This window comes from Rhinichthys klamathensis, unplaced genomic scaffold, assembly GCF_029890125.1.
Source record: "Rhinichthys klamathensis goyatoka isolate OS25496 unplaced genomic scaffold, OSU_Roscu_1.1 h1tg000363l_1, whole genome shotgun sequence".
Taxonomy (NCBI): domain Eukaryota; kingdom Metazoa; phylum Chordata; class Actinopteri; order Cypriniformes; family Leuciscidae; genus Rhinichthys; species Rhinichthys klamathensis.
The window spans coordinates 53,304-68,762 of record NW_026606872.1 but is presented as its reverse complement, the minus strand read 5'-3'; the positions used below and the strand labels follow the sequence as shown (position 1 = coordinate 68,762).

Here is a 15,459-nt window from a genome sequence, read left to right as displayed (position 1 = left end):
AGGAGTTGGTATACATATTCAAGGGCGTGCAAAGTTCGGTTGTGTTATATAGTGGGCCAGTCTGGGCCAAAAATGCCCGGGCCGATTTTTTGTCCCAGTCCAGCCCTGGCCTACGTCCAGCGTCACCTTTCCCACGTGATTACGGCTAAACGCCTTCTGAAAAAGAAAACACGCAAATATCACGCTTGCATTCCTCGGCGGCCGGCCGGTCAGTACTACAATATTGAGGTTATCGCGACAGCCCTACTTAAAATGTTTTTGTCATTGAATCATTCATTCAAGAGATTTTTTCAAAAACACTGAATCCAGTGTTTTTAAACGAACGAGTCATTGAATAATTTTTTCAAACTGATTTTTTTTTATTTTTTTATAATTCATTCAAACTAAAAAAAATTAAATAGATTTCTGCAATTAACATTTTGGTCAGAACCTCTGGTAAATGACATGTTATTTTGTTTAGTTGTCTCTTCAGTATCATGGGAAAATCATGATCTCGATTTGAAACTAACAAAAAAATCTTGATTCTCAATGTATCCAGAATAGTGCAGCTACTACACAGATGTCAACTGAAATACTTTTTTAAATGCATTTTATGGCCAGATACAAACACTTTTAAAAAGCAGAGATACAATACTAGCTTAACAACTGCTCCACTGACGTTTATTTGTTCACAAATCAATAGTAGTTTGGGCTGCACACACATACATATCTACATATCGCAAATACAAGTGAGCCACTGGCTCTTAAAATTAAAATGTTTAGGAGGGAAATTACGGCTCAGTTAATTTAGTGCATAGCTTCATACTCTTGCTTTTAGCAGTTACATCGTAGAATGTATTGTAGACCAGACTACAACAAACTAAATTAATTAGGCTACTTTGTTTTGTTGCATTATGACACTCAACTAAAGATGTCATTTAAGTTTGATTTTGCATGTTTGTTGTTTTACACTGATGCTTAAAATATCATTGTCAGACTTTTTTCAATATAATATGGTTCACTTTCAGAAATTGTGATACCGTTTTAAAATCTATATTTCATCATCCACTTATTTTCTTTATTATTCAGAGGCTTATGCTACAAAACAGGCAATTCCTCCAGGAGACAGTAAGCTAAGAAGCGCCACAAGAGACACTTACAGCATTGAGGTCTATTCATACCAAATGCAAGATAAAAATGCAAGACGAATTTGCATTTGAAAGGTCACACGTTACATGAATATTGTTATGAAGAGCAAATTCATTCCTGTGAAATATGTGGTCGACAAACCCATCTTCATCTGGCTTTCAGACTGGCAAACACAAACAGTGAGAGGTCGCAGACGCAGCAAGACTCGGGCTAAGCAATTAAAATACAACAGCAAGATCCTCTTAAGAACAAAAACTTTTTTTTTGAGCTGTAAAAGTTAACATTATCACAGTTAAACAAAATGCTACTCATTCTGGCAATACCACAGATTCATATTATATATATATATATACACACACACACACACATCTCCATTGTTTCTTTCTACCCAAATGTTTCCTGGCACAGAATATCTGCATTAGGTGTGTTGTGAACAGGCCTTTACTCTGACAGAAAAGCATGTGCTATAGGACAGACAATACTACGAGAAAGCTAAATTTATCCTCTATAGCTGAAGCGCAAGACTGCCGTTTTAAGAAGCGTCACATTTCACACTCAAACGCCAGCGAGTCAGTCCCTCAGCGTACGCTCAGGACACCACAGACGAACATACACCCCAGATCTTTATTTTAGCCCTCCACCGTCTCCCACGGGGAGGCTATATTTGTCACGATGAAGCTCCAGGACCGCATGAGTTTCTGGGAGTCTTCTTACAAGCGTGAGCTCGTCGAGGGCACATTCCCAACAGGAACAATAGCATTTAGGACCGTGTTTGAGAGCAAACGTTTGAGGAGCCATTTGCTCCAGATGTGGGTGGGGTGCTGATCGAGGGCCGGCCTGGAAAGGTCAGGTTGAGAGATTACTCACATGCTCTTTATGCGCCATCAATGAAACATTAGACACTTCACAAAACCAGGACGTGTGCTGCACAATCACACAATATTCATCTCACCTGCTAAGAAAACTACAGAGAACAGTGTGAATATTTAAGATATGTTTCACAAACTCAATCGTTTGTTAGTTCATAATAGAGGGTTTTTATTTAATCCTCAAGAGCTGATGATAATTCAAGAAGAAACTAATTTTCGCATGATCAGCTAACCCTCCGCCATCGTCTCGTCAGTCGCATGATCAGCTAACCCTCCACCATCGTCTCGTCAGTCACGTGATCAGCTAACCCTCCGCCATCGTCTCGTCAGTCGCGTGATCAGCTAACCCTCCGCCATCGTCTCGTCAGTCGCGTGATCAGCTAACCCTCCACCATCGTCTCGTCAGTCGCATGATCAGCTAACCCTCCGCCATCGTCTCGTCAGTCGCATGATCAGCTAACCCTCCGCCATCGTCTCGTCAGTCGCATGATCAGCTAACCCTCCGCCATCGTCTCGTCAGTCGCGTGATCAGCTAACCCTCCACCATCGTCTCGTCAGTCGCATGATCAGCTAACCCTCCGCCATCGTCTCGTCAGTCGCGTGATCAGCTAACCCTCCACCATCGTCTCGTCAGTCGCGTGATCAGCTAACCCTCCGCCATCGTCTCGTCAGTCGCGTGATCAGCTAACCCTCCGCCATCGTCTCGTCAGTCGCATGATCAGCTAACCCTCCGCCATCGTCTCGTCAGTCGCATGATCAGCTAACCCTCCACCATCGTCTCGTCAGTCGCGTGATCAGCTAACCCTCCACCATCGTCTCGTCAGTCGCATGATCAGCTAACCCTCCGCCATCGTCTCGTCAGTCGCGTGATCAGCTAACCCTCCGCCATCGTCTTGTCAGTCGCATGATTGTTGTTTGTTATTGTGATGACCTGACGGGGGACTGCAGATGTAAAGTAGCCCTGGGGCTAATTCTGGCATATTTACATCTCTGAAAAGATGTTCATTAATATGCATTGTCCCTTTTAAATAAATAAATAAATAAATAAATAAATGATCAGCTAACCCTCCACCATAGTCTCGTCAGTCGCATGATCAGCTAACCCTCCGCCATCGTCTCGTCAGTCGCATGATCAGCTAACCCTCCGCCATCGTCTCGTCAGTCGCATGATCAGCTAACCCTCCGCCATCGTCTCGTCAGTCGCGTGATCAGCTAACCCTCCACCATCGTCTCGTCAGTCGCATGATCAGCTAACCCTCCGCCATCGTCTCGTCAGTCGCGTGATCAGCTAACCCTCCGCCATCGTCTTGTCAGTCGCATGATTGTTGTTTGTTATTGTGATGACCTGACGGGGGACTGCAGATGTAAAGTAGCCCTGGGGCTAATTCTGGCATATTTACATCTCTGAAAAGATGTTCATTAATATGCATTGTCCCTTTTAAATAAATAAATAAATAAATAAATAAATGATCAGCTAACCCTCCACCATAGTCTCGTCAGTCGCATGATCAGCTAACCCTCCGCCATCGTCTCGTCAGTCGCATGATCAGCTAACCCTCCACCATAGTCTCGTCAGTCGCATGATCAGCTAACCCTCCGCCATCGTCTCGTCAGTCGCGTGATCAGCTAACCCTCCGCCATCGTCTCGTCAGTCGCATGATCAGCTAACCCTCCGCCATCGTCTCGTCAGTTGCATGATCAGCTAAACCTCCGCCATCGTCTCGTCAGTTGCATGATCAGCTAACCCTCCGCCATCGTCTCGTCAGTTGCATGATCAGCTAAACCTCCGCCATCGTCTCGTCAGTTGCATGATCAGCTAACCCTCCGCCATCGTCTCGTCAGTCGCATGATCAGCTAACCCTCCGCCATCGTCTCGTCAGTCGCATGATCAGCTAACCCTCCGCCATCGTCTCGTCAGTCGCATGATCAGCTAACCCTCCGCCATCGTCTCGTCAGTCGCGTGATCAGCTAACCCTCCACCATCGTCTCGTCAGTCGCATGATCAGCTAACCCTCCGCCATCGTCTCGTCAGTCGCGTGATCAGCTAACCCTCCGCCATCGTCTTGTCAGTCGCATGATTGTTGTTTGTTATTGTGATGACCTGACGGGGGACTGCAGATGTAAAGTAGCCCTGGGGCTAATTCTGGCATATTTACATCTCTGAAAAGATGTTCATTAATATGCATTGTCCCTTTTAAATAAATAAATAAATAAATAAATAAATGATCAGCTAACCCTCCACCATAGTCTCGTCAGTCGCATGATCAGCTAACCCTCCGCCATCGTCTCGTCAGTCGCATGATCAGCTAACCCTCCACCATAGTCTCGTCAGTCGCATGATCAGCTAACCCTCCGCCATCGTCTCGTCAGTCGCGTGATCAGCTAACCCTCCGCCATCGTCTCGTCAGTCGCATGATCAGCTAACCCTCCGCCATCGTCTCGTCAGTTGCATGATCAGCTAAACCTCCGCCATCGTCTCGTCAGTTGCATGATCAGCTAACCCTCCGCCATCGTCTCGTCAGTTGCATGATCAGCTAAACCTCCGCCATCGTCTCGTCAGTTGCATGATCAGCTAACCCTCCGCCATCGTCTCGTCAGTCGCATGATCAGCTAACCCTCCGCCATCGTCTCGTCAGTCGCATGATCAGCTAACCCTCCGCCATCGTCTCGTCAGTCGCATGATCAGCTAACCCTCCGCCATCGTCTCGTCAGTCGCATGATCAGCTAACCCTCCGCCATCGTCTCGTCAGTCGCGTGATCAGCTAACCCTCCGCCATCGTCTCGTCAGTCGCATGATCAGCTAACCCTCCGCCATCGTCTCGTCAGTCGCATGATCAGCTAACCCTCCGCCATCGTCTCGTCAGTCGCATGATCAGCTAACCCTCCGCCATCGTCTCGTCAGTCGCGTGATCAGCTAACCCTCCGCCATCGTCTCGTCAGTCGCGTGATCAGCTAACCCTCCGCCATCGTCTCGTCAGTCGCATGATCAGCTAACCCTCCGCCATCGTCTCGTCAGTCGCGTGATCAGCTAACCCTCCGCCATCGTCTCGTCAGTCGCGTGATCAGCTAACCCTCCGCCATCGTCTCGTCAGTCGCATGATCAGCTAACCCTCCGCCATCGTCTCGTCAGTCGCGTGATCAGCTAACCCTTTCCTTTTTATGCCTTTATATCTTTATCCAGACATCCCAAATGTCCCGGAAGTTCCGGGAGTCTCCCGCATATTGATAGCGGCTCCTTGACGCCCGCAAATGAGATCCAATCTCCCGGAATCTGGAGCAAGACCGCGCACTAGAGTAGAGAGTGACTGCGCGCGCGTGTGTGTGTGACTATTAATGCAGCGCGTGTGAGAGCAAACCGTCCTTATAGCTGTGTGTTGCCGCTTATTAGACCGATCACCCCCGGGGGCGACAACAAGTAACAGGAATTCCCCACCCCCAAAATGATGATTGACGTGACGTCGGCATATTAATTGTAGCGGAACAAACTTTTGCGCCCATAGATATGTAGCCTATGTTTCGCGCCGATGGGTAGCCAGGCGCGCTGGAAGCTGTTTCATGTGTAAGTGGGGGCTGATGGCTGGGTTGGAAAATATGTGACGTCATTATGTTGTGGCTTACGACAAGACATGAAATTTCTCTGAACATTGAACATGATTTGAGTGTCAGTATCAAGCCTGCAACCCTGCTTTGAGAAATTGTGCAATGCAAAACAGGCTCATTGCAGTCACTAATGCAGGGATAAATAGACCTGTCTTGCCAAATGGATTTCTCTTCTTTTCTTTTTTTAACAGATTGCAAAGTGGCACTTTTATTTCTTTTCTATTTTTGAGGCACTTTTATTTTCTCTATTTTTGAATTTCATGCAAGTTATATGACACAGATGCACTTCATTTTCTTTATTTTTGAACTTGCTGTTATTTGATGTAGATAGTTAGTTTGTATTTAGATACAACTGGTTACTATACTGATACTACTTGTTACTTCAATAAATTGGAACATTTTAAGCTTGTTACGTATTTCATTAGCATTGTGTTGTCGGGGCGATGGGGGCAGGTGGGGCTTGAAAATTCCCCCTTGTCCAAAGTGGGGAATGACCGAAAAAGTTTGAGAACCACTGCTTTAATGTGTTTGACGGATCGCTGTAGCGCCTCAGTTCGAGCGGCTCATGAACCGATCATCTCTTCAGTTTTACTACTACTTACAGCATAAACGTGAATGAACATGATCAGAAGGAACGTGGACAGATACTGAACAGCTTACCGAAATCTGCATAATGACTCGTCATTTCTCAATCAGTGTTTCATCAACTTGTAAACATGTCATGTAACGTTACATTTACCTCAGAAAAGCTATTCAATGCCCATAGCTCAAGAAAACTAAACTCTAGAGGAGCGTTCTGCTAAATGCACCAGCATATTCATTATATCTTTACTTAACCGGTTCTTCAATAGGCCTTAATTAAGTTTGAATAAATGTGTCATGAAAACAAGTTACGACAGCTACCGTTTAGCCTAGATTAAAAAAAAACTAATGAGTAGAAACATAATTATGTAAATAGAGTTAGTATTATAACTATATAAAAACTGCCTTGTGTGAATGTGTGTAATTTAAGTGTTAATACAAATCAGTTCATTTTAACCTTTAGTATTACATTAATGTAGTACTAGCTCACTCCCTGTATTGTTTACAGTATTAATTGAGTTTGTTTCATTGAGAAAATTTGCCATTTACTGTACCTGATGAATATAGATCTAAATTAATCAATTAAGCCCTAACATACACACAATAAGATCCTCAAACTCTGTTTGCTCTTTCTTGATCCTGACAAACGCATTCAACCTCATGTTCTCGTTTTACCAGATGAAAGGCCTGTGACATTTTCTTTTCTGGAGGCAGTATCTCCTCCAGCATTGGACCATCAATGCGTAACGAGAACGGTCAAACCCCGCCACATCCGCTGGAAACGCAAACAAATTAATTACGATTCTGTGGGCTGGGAACACCCAATGGGAGCCCACCGACGGTGTCACACTCACACAGGAGCCCACCGGACGCTGATGGAAAACCACACAGCTCTTTCACAATGCCAAGCTCCAGTTGCAAATCTGCTAAGATATATTAAGCAATTCAGTCCACATTCACAAATCACATAACAATAACAGATCACATCCAACATTTCTGCTCAAGGCAGCAAGACACCATAGGCAAAACATTTATTTCATGCACTAATATATACATACAAACACGTTATAGGAGTTCTCAAAATGTTTTTTTTTTCTCCTGCACCAAGTCACAAGTCTTACATAATAAAACCATAAAGTTTGCTGTCTTATTCTGAAGATTTTTTACAGATGGGTTTGTGAATATATATTTAGCCTGTTTTTATACTTTCTGGCTGGCTTTTCTATTTTATGGCAAATATATATATCCAAAATCCCTTCTTCGGCAAAAACTTTCAACTCTAATGTGCCAACAACATAAAACAGATTTCTGTTCTTCTGGGAATATATTCAAAATTAGTCCATGTTTAATTAGACAGTGCATGCCTCATTATCATATTTACACCTAACATTTCAGAAAACTTGTAATACAAAAATGTTTGCAATTCTTAAAGTAATCAATCAAATGGGGAAGTATGGTGATATTTATTTGTACGCATATTTTATAAGCTAATTCACAAAGGGCGTCTTGACTTAAACAATTTTGGAAATCATCTCAAACAAACATTAAGCAAAGTTCGCAGAAACAATGTAAACAAATCACAAAGTTACGTTACCTAATGCTGGGTAAGGCTATACAATATTGTTGTCTGTTACTATAGTCACTGTGTCAGATTAATCGATTTTGACTCCTCCTTAGCTAATTCTTGTCTGTCATGTACAAGAAACATGTCAGACTACACGTTGCTCCCCGGCCAATTATTGCTTGCGGTCTTTAACGATGTGCTTGAGGTCACCAAAAAGGCAGAACTAGCGTAAACAAACCATGGCTATTGAAGCGGCGTGTTTTATGCTGTTTTGTCGTCAGAAAAGCCACAAAAAAGAAAGAAAACCCCAACAGTGGACAACATGTTCCTGGATTGAACCAAGAGGTATTGTTGCTGCCAATATATTTTAAGGCATGAAGAGAATTTTTCAAGGAAAAACACGTTTAAATATGTCATTTTCGTAATCAAAGAGGAGTTTTAAGGGATAAAATGATTGACCACAGGTGAGCTAAACAGGCCTCAAGCCAATATTAGTCTTTGTGTTTTATGGACCTGCATTTGGCGGGTGTTAATGTCAAGCCCTGGACCCAATGTGTTCAAGGTGAAATATGTCACTTTTTTCCCCCCCAAGTATTTATAAATACTTTCACCTGTCCCACTAGGTCAGCCAGGCGGATTCCCATGAGAAGTCAGAACACTGTGACTCTGAAAACAATCAAAACATTACTCCGTGTGTTTGAGAATCCCAGCCAGCCAGACACAACAACATCAGCTCCACCAAGAGCGAGAGGCAAAGCGCTCAACTCAAAAAGACTGGGAGAGGGTTTGGAAAACAGGTTTGAAAACAACCGAGATTTTTTTTTTATTTCGTTTAGTGCCGATAGTGGCGCATAGAGACTGCACTAGCGGTGTCACAATATATCGCAAATTCGCAATACAAAAATGCAACAATATTGTGTATAGTAAGTTCACCCAATAAAAATGACTAAGGGAGGAAAACTTTCACAGTTACAGAGTTTTAGTGTCAGTACTTCATTACTACTATGTTGAATCTAATGTATAATAATGCAATGGGGGAATTGTGTGTCCTGATGATGCCAAATGTCTTGTTACCAGTAAAAGTGTCCGACATTATTATAAATAAATATATCTAGCCAGTGACGGAGAACAAGCATACTCGCCTGAAATAATTCAGTATTTTCAGCTCCAGAATCATGAATATTGTTATTCTGGTGTCTCTATTGTCCTGTGCTTTGGGTTTCAGCACCAAGTCCATCCTATTCATTTACACACACAATGTAACACCAAATTTAGCATCTTAATCAACAGTACATTTATTGTTAACCTTTTATCATGTGTCTTGGAGTATCGCAATAATATGGTATCGTGAGTTCAGTGTCGTGGTGTCGAATCGTGACACGAGGGCATCGCTACACCCCTAGACTGCACACTTCTTCTCGGTTTCAGCTGTTTCTTTAACAGCTCAAGGGACGCTGAAAGGAAACTGCTTTGATCTCTTAACAAAACCAGTTTGAGAGGATGAGGTGTCTTAGTCAAGCAGGAGAACATCTGCTCCAACACCTGTTCAACACCTGCTGTGCACACATGAAGCACACACACGGTGTGTGACGCTCCGATTCGCACCTGAGGGGGAAAAGAATAAGCTCAATGACGTAAAACACAGTTTGGAGTCACAGAATCCCTGCATGGCTTATAAACACTCAACGAAAGACAACTAAACTAAAAAATATCTAGTCTGAAAGGCACGCACTGTCATATATGGGTTAGGCTTGGGCGGTAATACGGTAATATCGTATACCGCGGGATCTAAAAATAGCAACGGTATCAGTTTCAATATCGTCATACCGTCATAAAAAAAAAAGAGAAAAGGATTAAATATTAAATATAATTTATTTAATGGCTAAAAATGCTTATGTGTGGTTGTCATCACGTGACAGTGTGGAGGAGAAAGAGTGGGGGAGAGAGGGGGAAAGATGGCAAGTTGCGCAACGAGTGACCTGGTCTCGAAGAAGAACACGACTTCTGCAGTTTGGCAGGGATGGGCATTTCAAGCAAAAATAATATTTGAAGATCGCCTGGTGTTATTTAATTATTATTCGAAAATAGCACCCCTCCACCAAATGCACGCACACATGCATGTAGGCTACACAGCTATACAGCGGAGCGGTGTGACACTTAAATAGGCTATAAGTAAAAAAAAAAAAAAAAAAAAACCTAATTTCTTTTCATATTTATGTTTAATAATATATATATATATATATTTTTTTTTTTCATCTATGTTGATTATATGAAAAGGAAACTGCATGAGATGAATAAGATAGGATCATAAGATGCCCAATATCGGAAAACATTTGGAATGGGTCAGACATGATTTTTGACCACTTATTACGTTTTGTTTTGTAGAAAGCCTTTCTTTAAAGTGAATTTCGTTTTGTATAAATTGTATCTTCATTTTAATCAATGTTTCATCAACGAATTGCCTGGATTAAGAAATAAGAAGGATATATATTAGACAATATAAGCCGGCGCGTGAACTGGAGCGCGTCTCCTAAAATAAACGAAACTCAGCGTATAATATAGATGCCTTAAATATCTGAGAAGTGTATATATATAGAAAGCTTGAAATGTCTACTTTTAAACAAAACAATTAAAAACTAAAAGAAATGGCCTGCTCTCTGTAGGCTTATTCATATGAAGTGTGCATTTCTCTCTATGCGCGTTCACTACTGCGAAGATGCGAGTCTGCATCGTAAACTTGATCTGTGCAGCCACTGACATAGAAAGTTTTTTATTAATAAACAATTCAAATGTTTCATGCATAATAATAGCTTTTGCCGGTTCTTTGTGGCAAGCTTTATGTGTGCTTTGAGATGCAGAATAGGCAATATATTACGAAAACGCTCATTATGGTTTTGCATTCTCTCCTATATATATTTAAGTAATTTAATAAAAAAATATGTGATTAGACTAATGGCTTAAATTAACTACTACTAGTCAACTAGAAAAAAAATTGTTTAAGTCATGCACGGGCAGCCCTACTTCACATGTTTTCTAACCAGCATGTCACTGCGGGCATTCTGAGCGCGCGACGCTGAGTGGACTGAGCACGCGGCGCGTGATCTTCAGAAATGCGCTCTCTGCTCTGGAGGAAATATTACCACTCCGCTCACATGCTCTGGTGTGAGACAATGTGCATCTTCTCCTGTTGTCTGAGAGTTGATTGACAGCTTTTAGATGCATTATTGGCATCGCCACCCTCTGGTTGAACGTGTCACCACCGCATCAGAACGGAAAACATGGGGATTTTTTATAGACAATAATCCCACGACCTATTCCATATTCTATAATAAAATCAAATAATTGAATATTCGAAAATTGTGACTCATCCCTGCACAAACCAACAGTTTGGTGATGCCTTCTGAGCCTTATGTCATAATTTTTAATTAGTCACGCGGTAATACTGTATACCGCGGTAAAATAGGGAGGAGGTTTGACGGTATCAAAATTTGGATACCGCCCAAGCCTAATATGGGTTTCATTATCAATCTCAAACTGAATATTCTGAAGAATCTGGATACACCAACATGTATGGGTAAATCAGTAGCTAAACTCGAGAGCACGTAGATGTGAATTTGAGAACTTGTACAATAAATATTCATACTTGTATGTGAACATTTACACTCACAGCTCCGATGTGAAAACCTGTAAAATAAAAATCTGAAGTTGAACGCTGAGATTGGCACTCGCAGACAATAGTCACAAACCTGTATTCTGAATCTGAAGCTGCAGACAAGCAGTCACAAATGTGTAAAATGCCATTCACAGAAATACAACGACAGACACAAACATGTAATACAGATTTGCACTTCTTCTAACATTCACATTCGCAGTAAACCCTCAAATTGGCACTTGCAACGTCTCAAATCTGTCACTGCAAATTCAAATTTCGCAACTTGACTTTTGCTACTCTTTTCGCGATATATGAGGTGCAAAACTGATTTGCGCACTTGTAACTCGGTGGCGGTGAGAGCGGAAGGGGGGCGGGGGTGTTCGAAGGAGCCGTCTTATTGGTTGGCGCCTAGCCAATGAAATGGGACTTCTATTGTACGCGATGATGTCACGAAACCCGCCTCCTCGTGGATGCTCTGAAACGCTAACATGGCTTAATGCATTAGACTGATTTAAAAGATATTATCAAACTTAGTGATATTAACACCATACTAATAATGCATACTACAGAAAAGCAGATGAGCACAGAACATGACGAAAGAAAGCAAATTTGTGTTCGTGCAAATAAACCAGCTGCCTGTGTTTTATTAATAATGTATAACGAATTTTTAAAATATTTTTTATATATAACTGTTGGTCCATTAAGCCTCATTAGGCGTTTTCTTGGTTTTCTATGAGAAGAAATGCTTAACGTACAATTAAACGAGTTGCGTTCATTTTCTGCTCAATTGCTTTTCTGTATGCTTTATTTATGGTGTTTCCTGAGTTTGGTCTTTTAATACCACTGTCTTAAGTTAACGTGTTGCGTTCATATTCTGTGCTCATCCGCTTTTCTGTAGTATGCATTATTGTGTTTACTAAGTTTGATAATATCATTTATGTCTTTTAAATCAGTCTAATGCATTAAGCCATGTTAGTGGTTCAGAACATCCAGGAGGAGGCGGGTTTCGTGACATCATCGCGTACAATAGAAGTCGCGAAAAGAGTAGCAAAAGTCAAGTTGCGAAATTTGAATTTGCAGTGACAGATTTGAGAAGTTGCAAGTGCCAATTTGAGAGTTTACTGCGAATGTGAATGTTAGAAGAAGTGCAAATCTGTATTACATGTTTGTGTCTGTCGTTGTATTTCTGTGAATGGCATTTTACACATTTGTGACTGCTTGTCTGCAGCTTCAGTTTCAGAATACAGGTTTGTGACTATTGTCTGCGAGTGCAAATCTCAGCGTTCAACTTCAGATTTTTATTTTACAGGTTTTCACATCGGAGCTGTGAGTGTAAATGTTCACATACAAGTATGAATATTTATTGTACAAGTTCTCAAATTCACATCTATGTGCTCTCGAGTTTAGCTACTGATTTACCCAAACATGCGTCATCATGCCTAGATATTTATGAAGACAATAATAATAATGCATGATGAAACATGAAACAAAATCTCACGTACGTTCTTCTTTAACTCAACTGTTCTCGGGGAAAACACGGCTCTCAGAGGCATGCAGGTTTTTTCCAGCAGATTCTTTAGGTTTCAGCTCCATTCATCTCTCATTATCTGTACAGTCTCAAAACCCGCAGCTCATATTGCATCAAATCCTGCGCTCGCAGTCTTCCTTCTGAAAACACCTGCCATTCAACCTGCAGACGCTGACCTTTCTCACACCATCATCATCATCACACACCGAGCCGAGGAGCACAACCGCTTTCAACAACACACTCAAACATGAACTGAATACAAACAATTGTTTTATAACACTACTAGATTTCATATTCAAATTACAAATACATATCTTTAAAGATCTCAGAAATCTCCACTTGAGCAGCTCTAACAAACACCAAACTTTAGTTTTATTCATATTTTTCACTCATATTATTCACTGGAGGTATTTTACAGAGGAATTTGTTCATTTAGGTGACCATTTGCCTGATTATATACTTTATGCATTTTATTCCCAAAAACATGAGGTCATTTTTGGGGACATTTTCCTGGGTTTTGACAGTATGTTCTGATTTAAGGAATATATGAAGATGTCCAAAATCTCCTCTGTAAACTCCTTTAAAGGTCTAACCTAAAGACTCTGTTTCAACACCGCACTCAAATATGAACTGAAAATATACAACATCAGAAACACAAAATATCATACATAACAATTGTCATACAGGAGAACAACTGACAATTATTATATACTACTATAACATACTATTTCGAGTATGTAATTATAATTGACATAACTTGTAATTATAATTTAGTTTAGCTTGCACTTCTATGGCGTTAGTTTAGTAGAAGCAAAAACATATAAACCGCATGAATATCTTAAGAATTGTCTTAAGAATTTTTAGTAACACTATTTTACTTTTTTTTCTGCTCTCTGTTATTGTATGTTTTCTTTAATTGCAACAAAACAATTTTTAAAAAACTATTTTACAGTGTCCCGGTTACACGTACATGTAGTTACTGTAGCAATAACTATAAATTATGCATAATTACATGCAACTAACCCTAAAACAAACCCCAATCCTAACCCTAGTAAGTACATGTAGTTAATTATTATTCCTCGGTACTATAATGCATAATTACACTGTAACAGGGACACATTAAAATAAAGTGTAACCGACTTTTTAAAATCACTTGCATTATGACTGTCACTTGCATAAAGTTTGTATCACATTTTGCAACATCTATCTCCTTAACCCTTCACGCATATACACACATGAGGAGCTCTGCCAGAGAGAAGCTCATATATATCGCTAATAATTCAAGTTTGTAACGTTTCCCCAAATGCACGTCGAACGGAAGCCCGTTTGTCTGAAGTAGTTTCGCAGTTATTTTTACCTGTTGTTGTGTGAAGCGTTCACGTCCACCGCAGCAGAAGTCGCTCCATGTTCAGCAGAGCTCGGACTCTTTAAACAGCTCCTCATCCACTCCTGAGCACCATTATTATCACCCAGATGAGTGCTGGTTCTGTCGCCGAGGCTGTGCTGCAGTAAAGCGGACTGGACCGAGCCGCTCTCGCACTTATCCAGATCCACACTCCTCACCTTGCGCCTCCACTGGGAGCTCTCGCCCGCGCTCCTCTTCACCTTCCCGCTGCTGGTCGACACACTGCTCCCGCTGGAGCCACTGGGACTGTCCTGGGCTCCGGTCCCGGTGCCTGAGCCGCTACTGGGGTCCAATAATCCGCCTAACGACGACGTCCGGCTCCCCGCCGTCGCCATTTTCTGTCCTGAATATTTGCACTTAATAGATTCTATGTGAGAGGGAGTGGCGGGAATTTGGGGGAGGATGAGAGGGAGGGGCTTCCGGAGAGATGGGAGGAGTCGTGTACAATGTGGGAGGGGCCAAGGGACCTCTTTTGGGAACCTACGTGCATGGTGTCATACAACTTCAAGCGGCCTTGTAATAATAATTTGAATTTTTTTGTGTAGGCCAATATGCTTTGCTTTCTTTATCATTTATGTAATTTTAAAATTTTTACTATGTAGGCCCACTTTTATTTTTAATACCTAGGTATTAATAAAAAAATAATAAAAAAATATTAATTTGAATTTTCTTGACCTTTAAAGATGAAAGTTGAAAACTACACTGACTTTTTTTTACTTCCAAAAAATTTCACTCAGATATTGCTAGTAATTTTTACCAATAATTACAAAGAAATGGCAAGTAACACATTAAATTAAACACTTTTTAAGTTGAAAGACTAAATTTGTATTTTCTTGTAAAACGTTACAAATAAAGTTTTTTTATTGGCATTGATGGTTCCATGAAGAACCTTTAACCATTTAGAGGTCCTTGGGATCAGGCTGACCGCATTTGAATTTTCCTTCTTTAAAAAACACGTTTCCTTCATCTCATAGCATGAGGTCTGGGTTGGATTTGGTTGATCGGAAGGCGCCACATCAAAATGACCCCACATTTAAAATGAATGGGAAAGATGAAAAAAAATAGTTTTTTATTTTTCATTTGTCAGAAAAAAAACAAAAATAAAGCCAGCATAAATCTGAAAATATCCAC

The 15,459-nt window shown here is 41.2% G+C and overlaps 1 protein-coding gene across 2 annotated transcripts in view; it reads right to left on the bottom strand.

Moving 5' to 3' along the window:
• map3k1 (mitogen-activated protein kinase kinase kinase 1, E3 ubiquitin protein ligase) overlaps positions 1-14,697 on the bottom strand; it is a 76,837-nt gene extending 62,140 nt beyond the window's left edge. The window contains exon 1 of one of the 2 annotated variants that reach the window (XM_056233212.1): positions 14,281-14,697. In XM_056233212.1, coding sequence (XP_056089187.1) covers positions 14,281-14,663 — 383 coding nt within the window. In that variant the 5' untranslated portion in view covers positions 14,664-14,697. The remainder of the gene's footprint in view (positions 1-14,280) is intronic. The other variant, XM_056233211.1, reaches the window with a different exon arrangement.
• Positions 14,698-15,459: the final 762 nt, after the last annotated feature.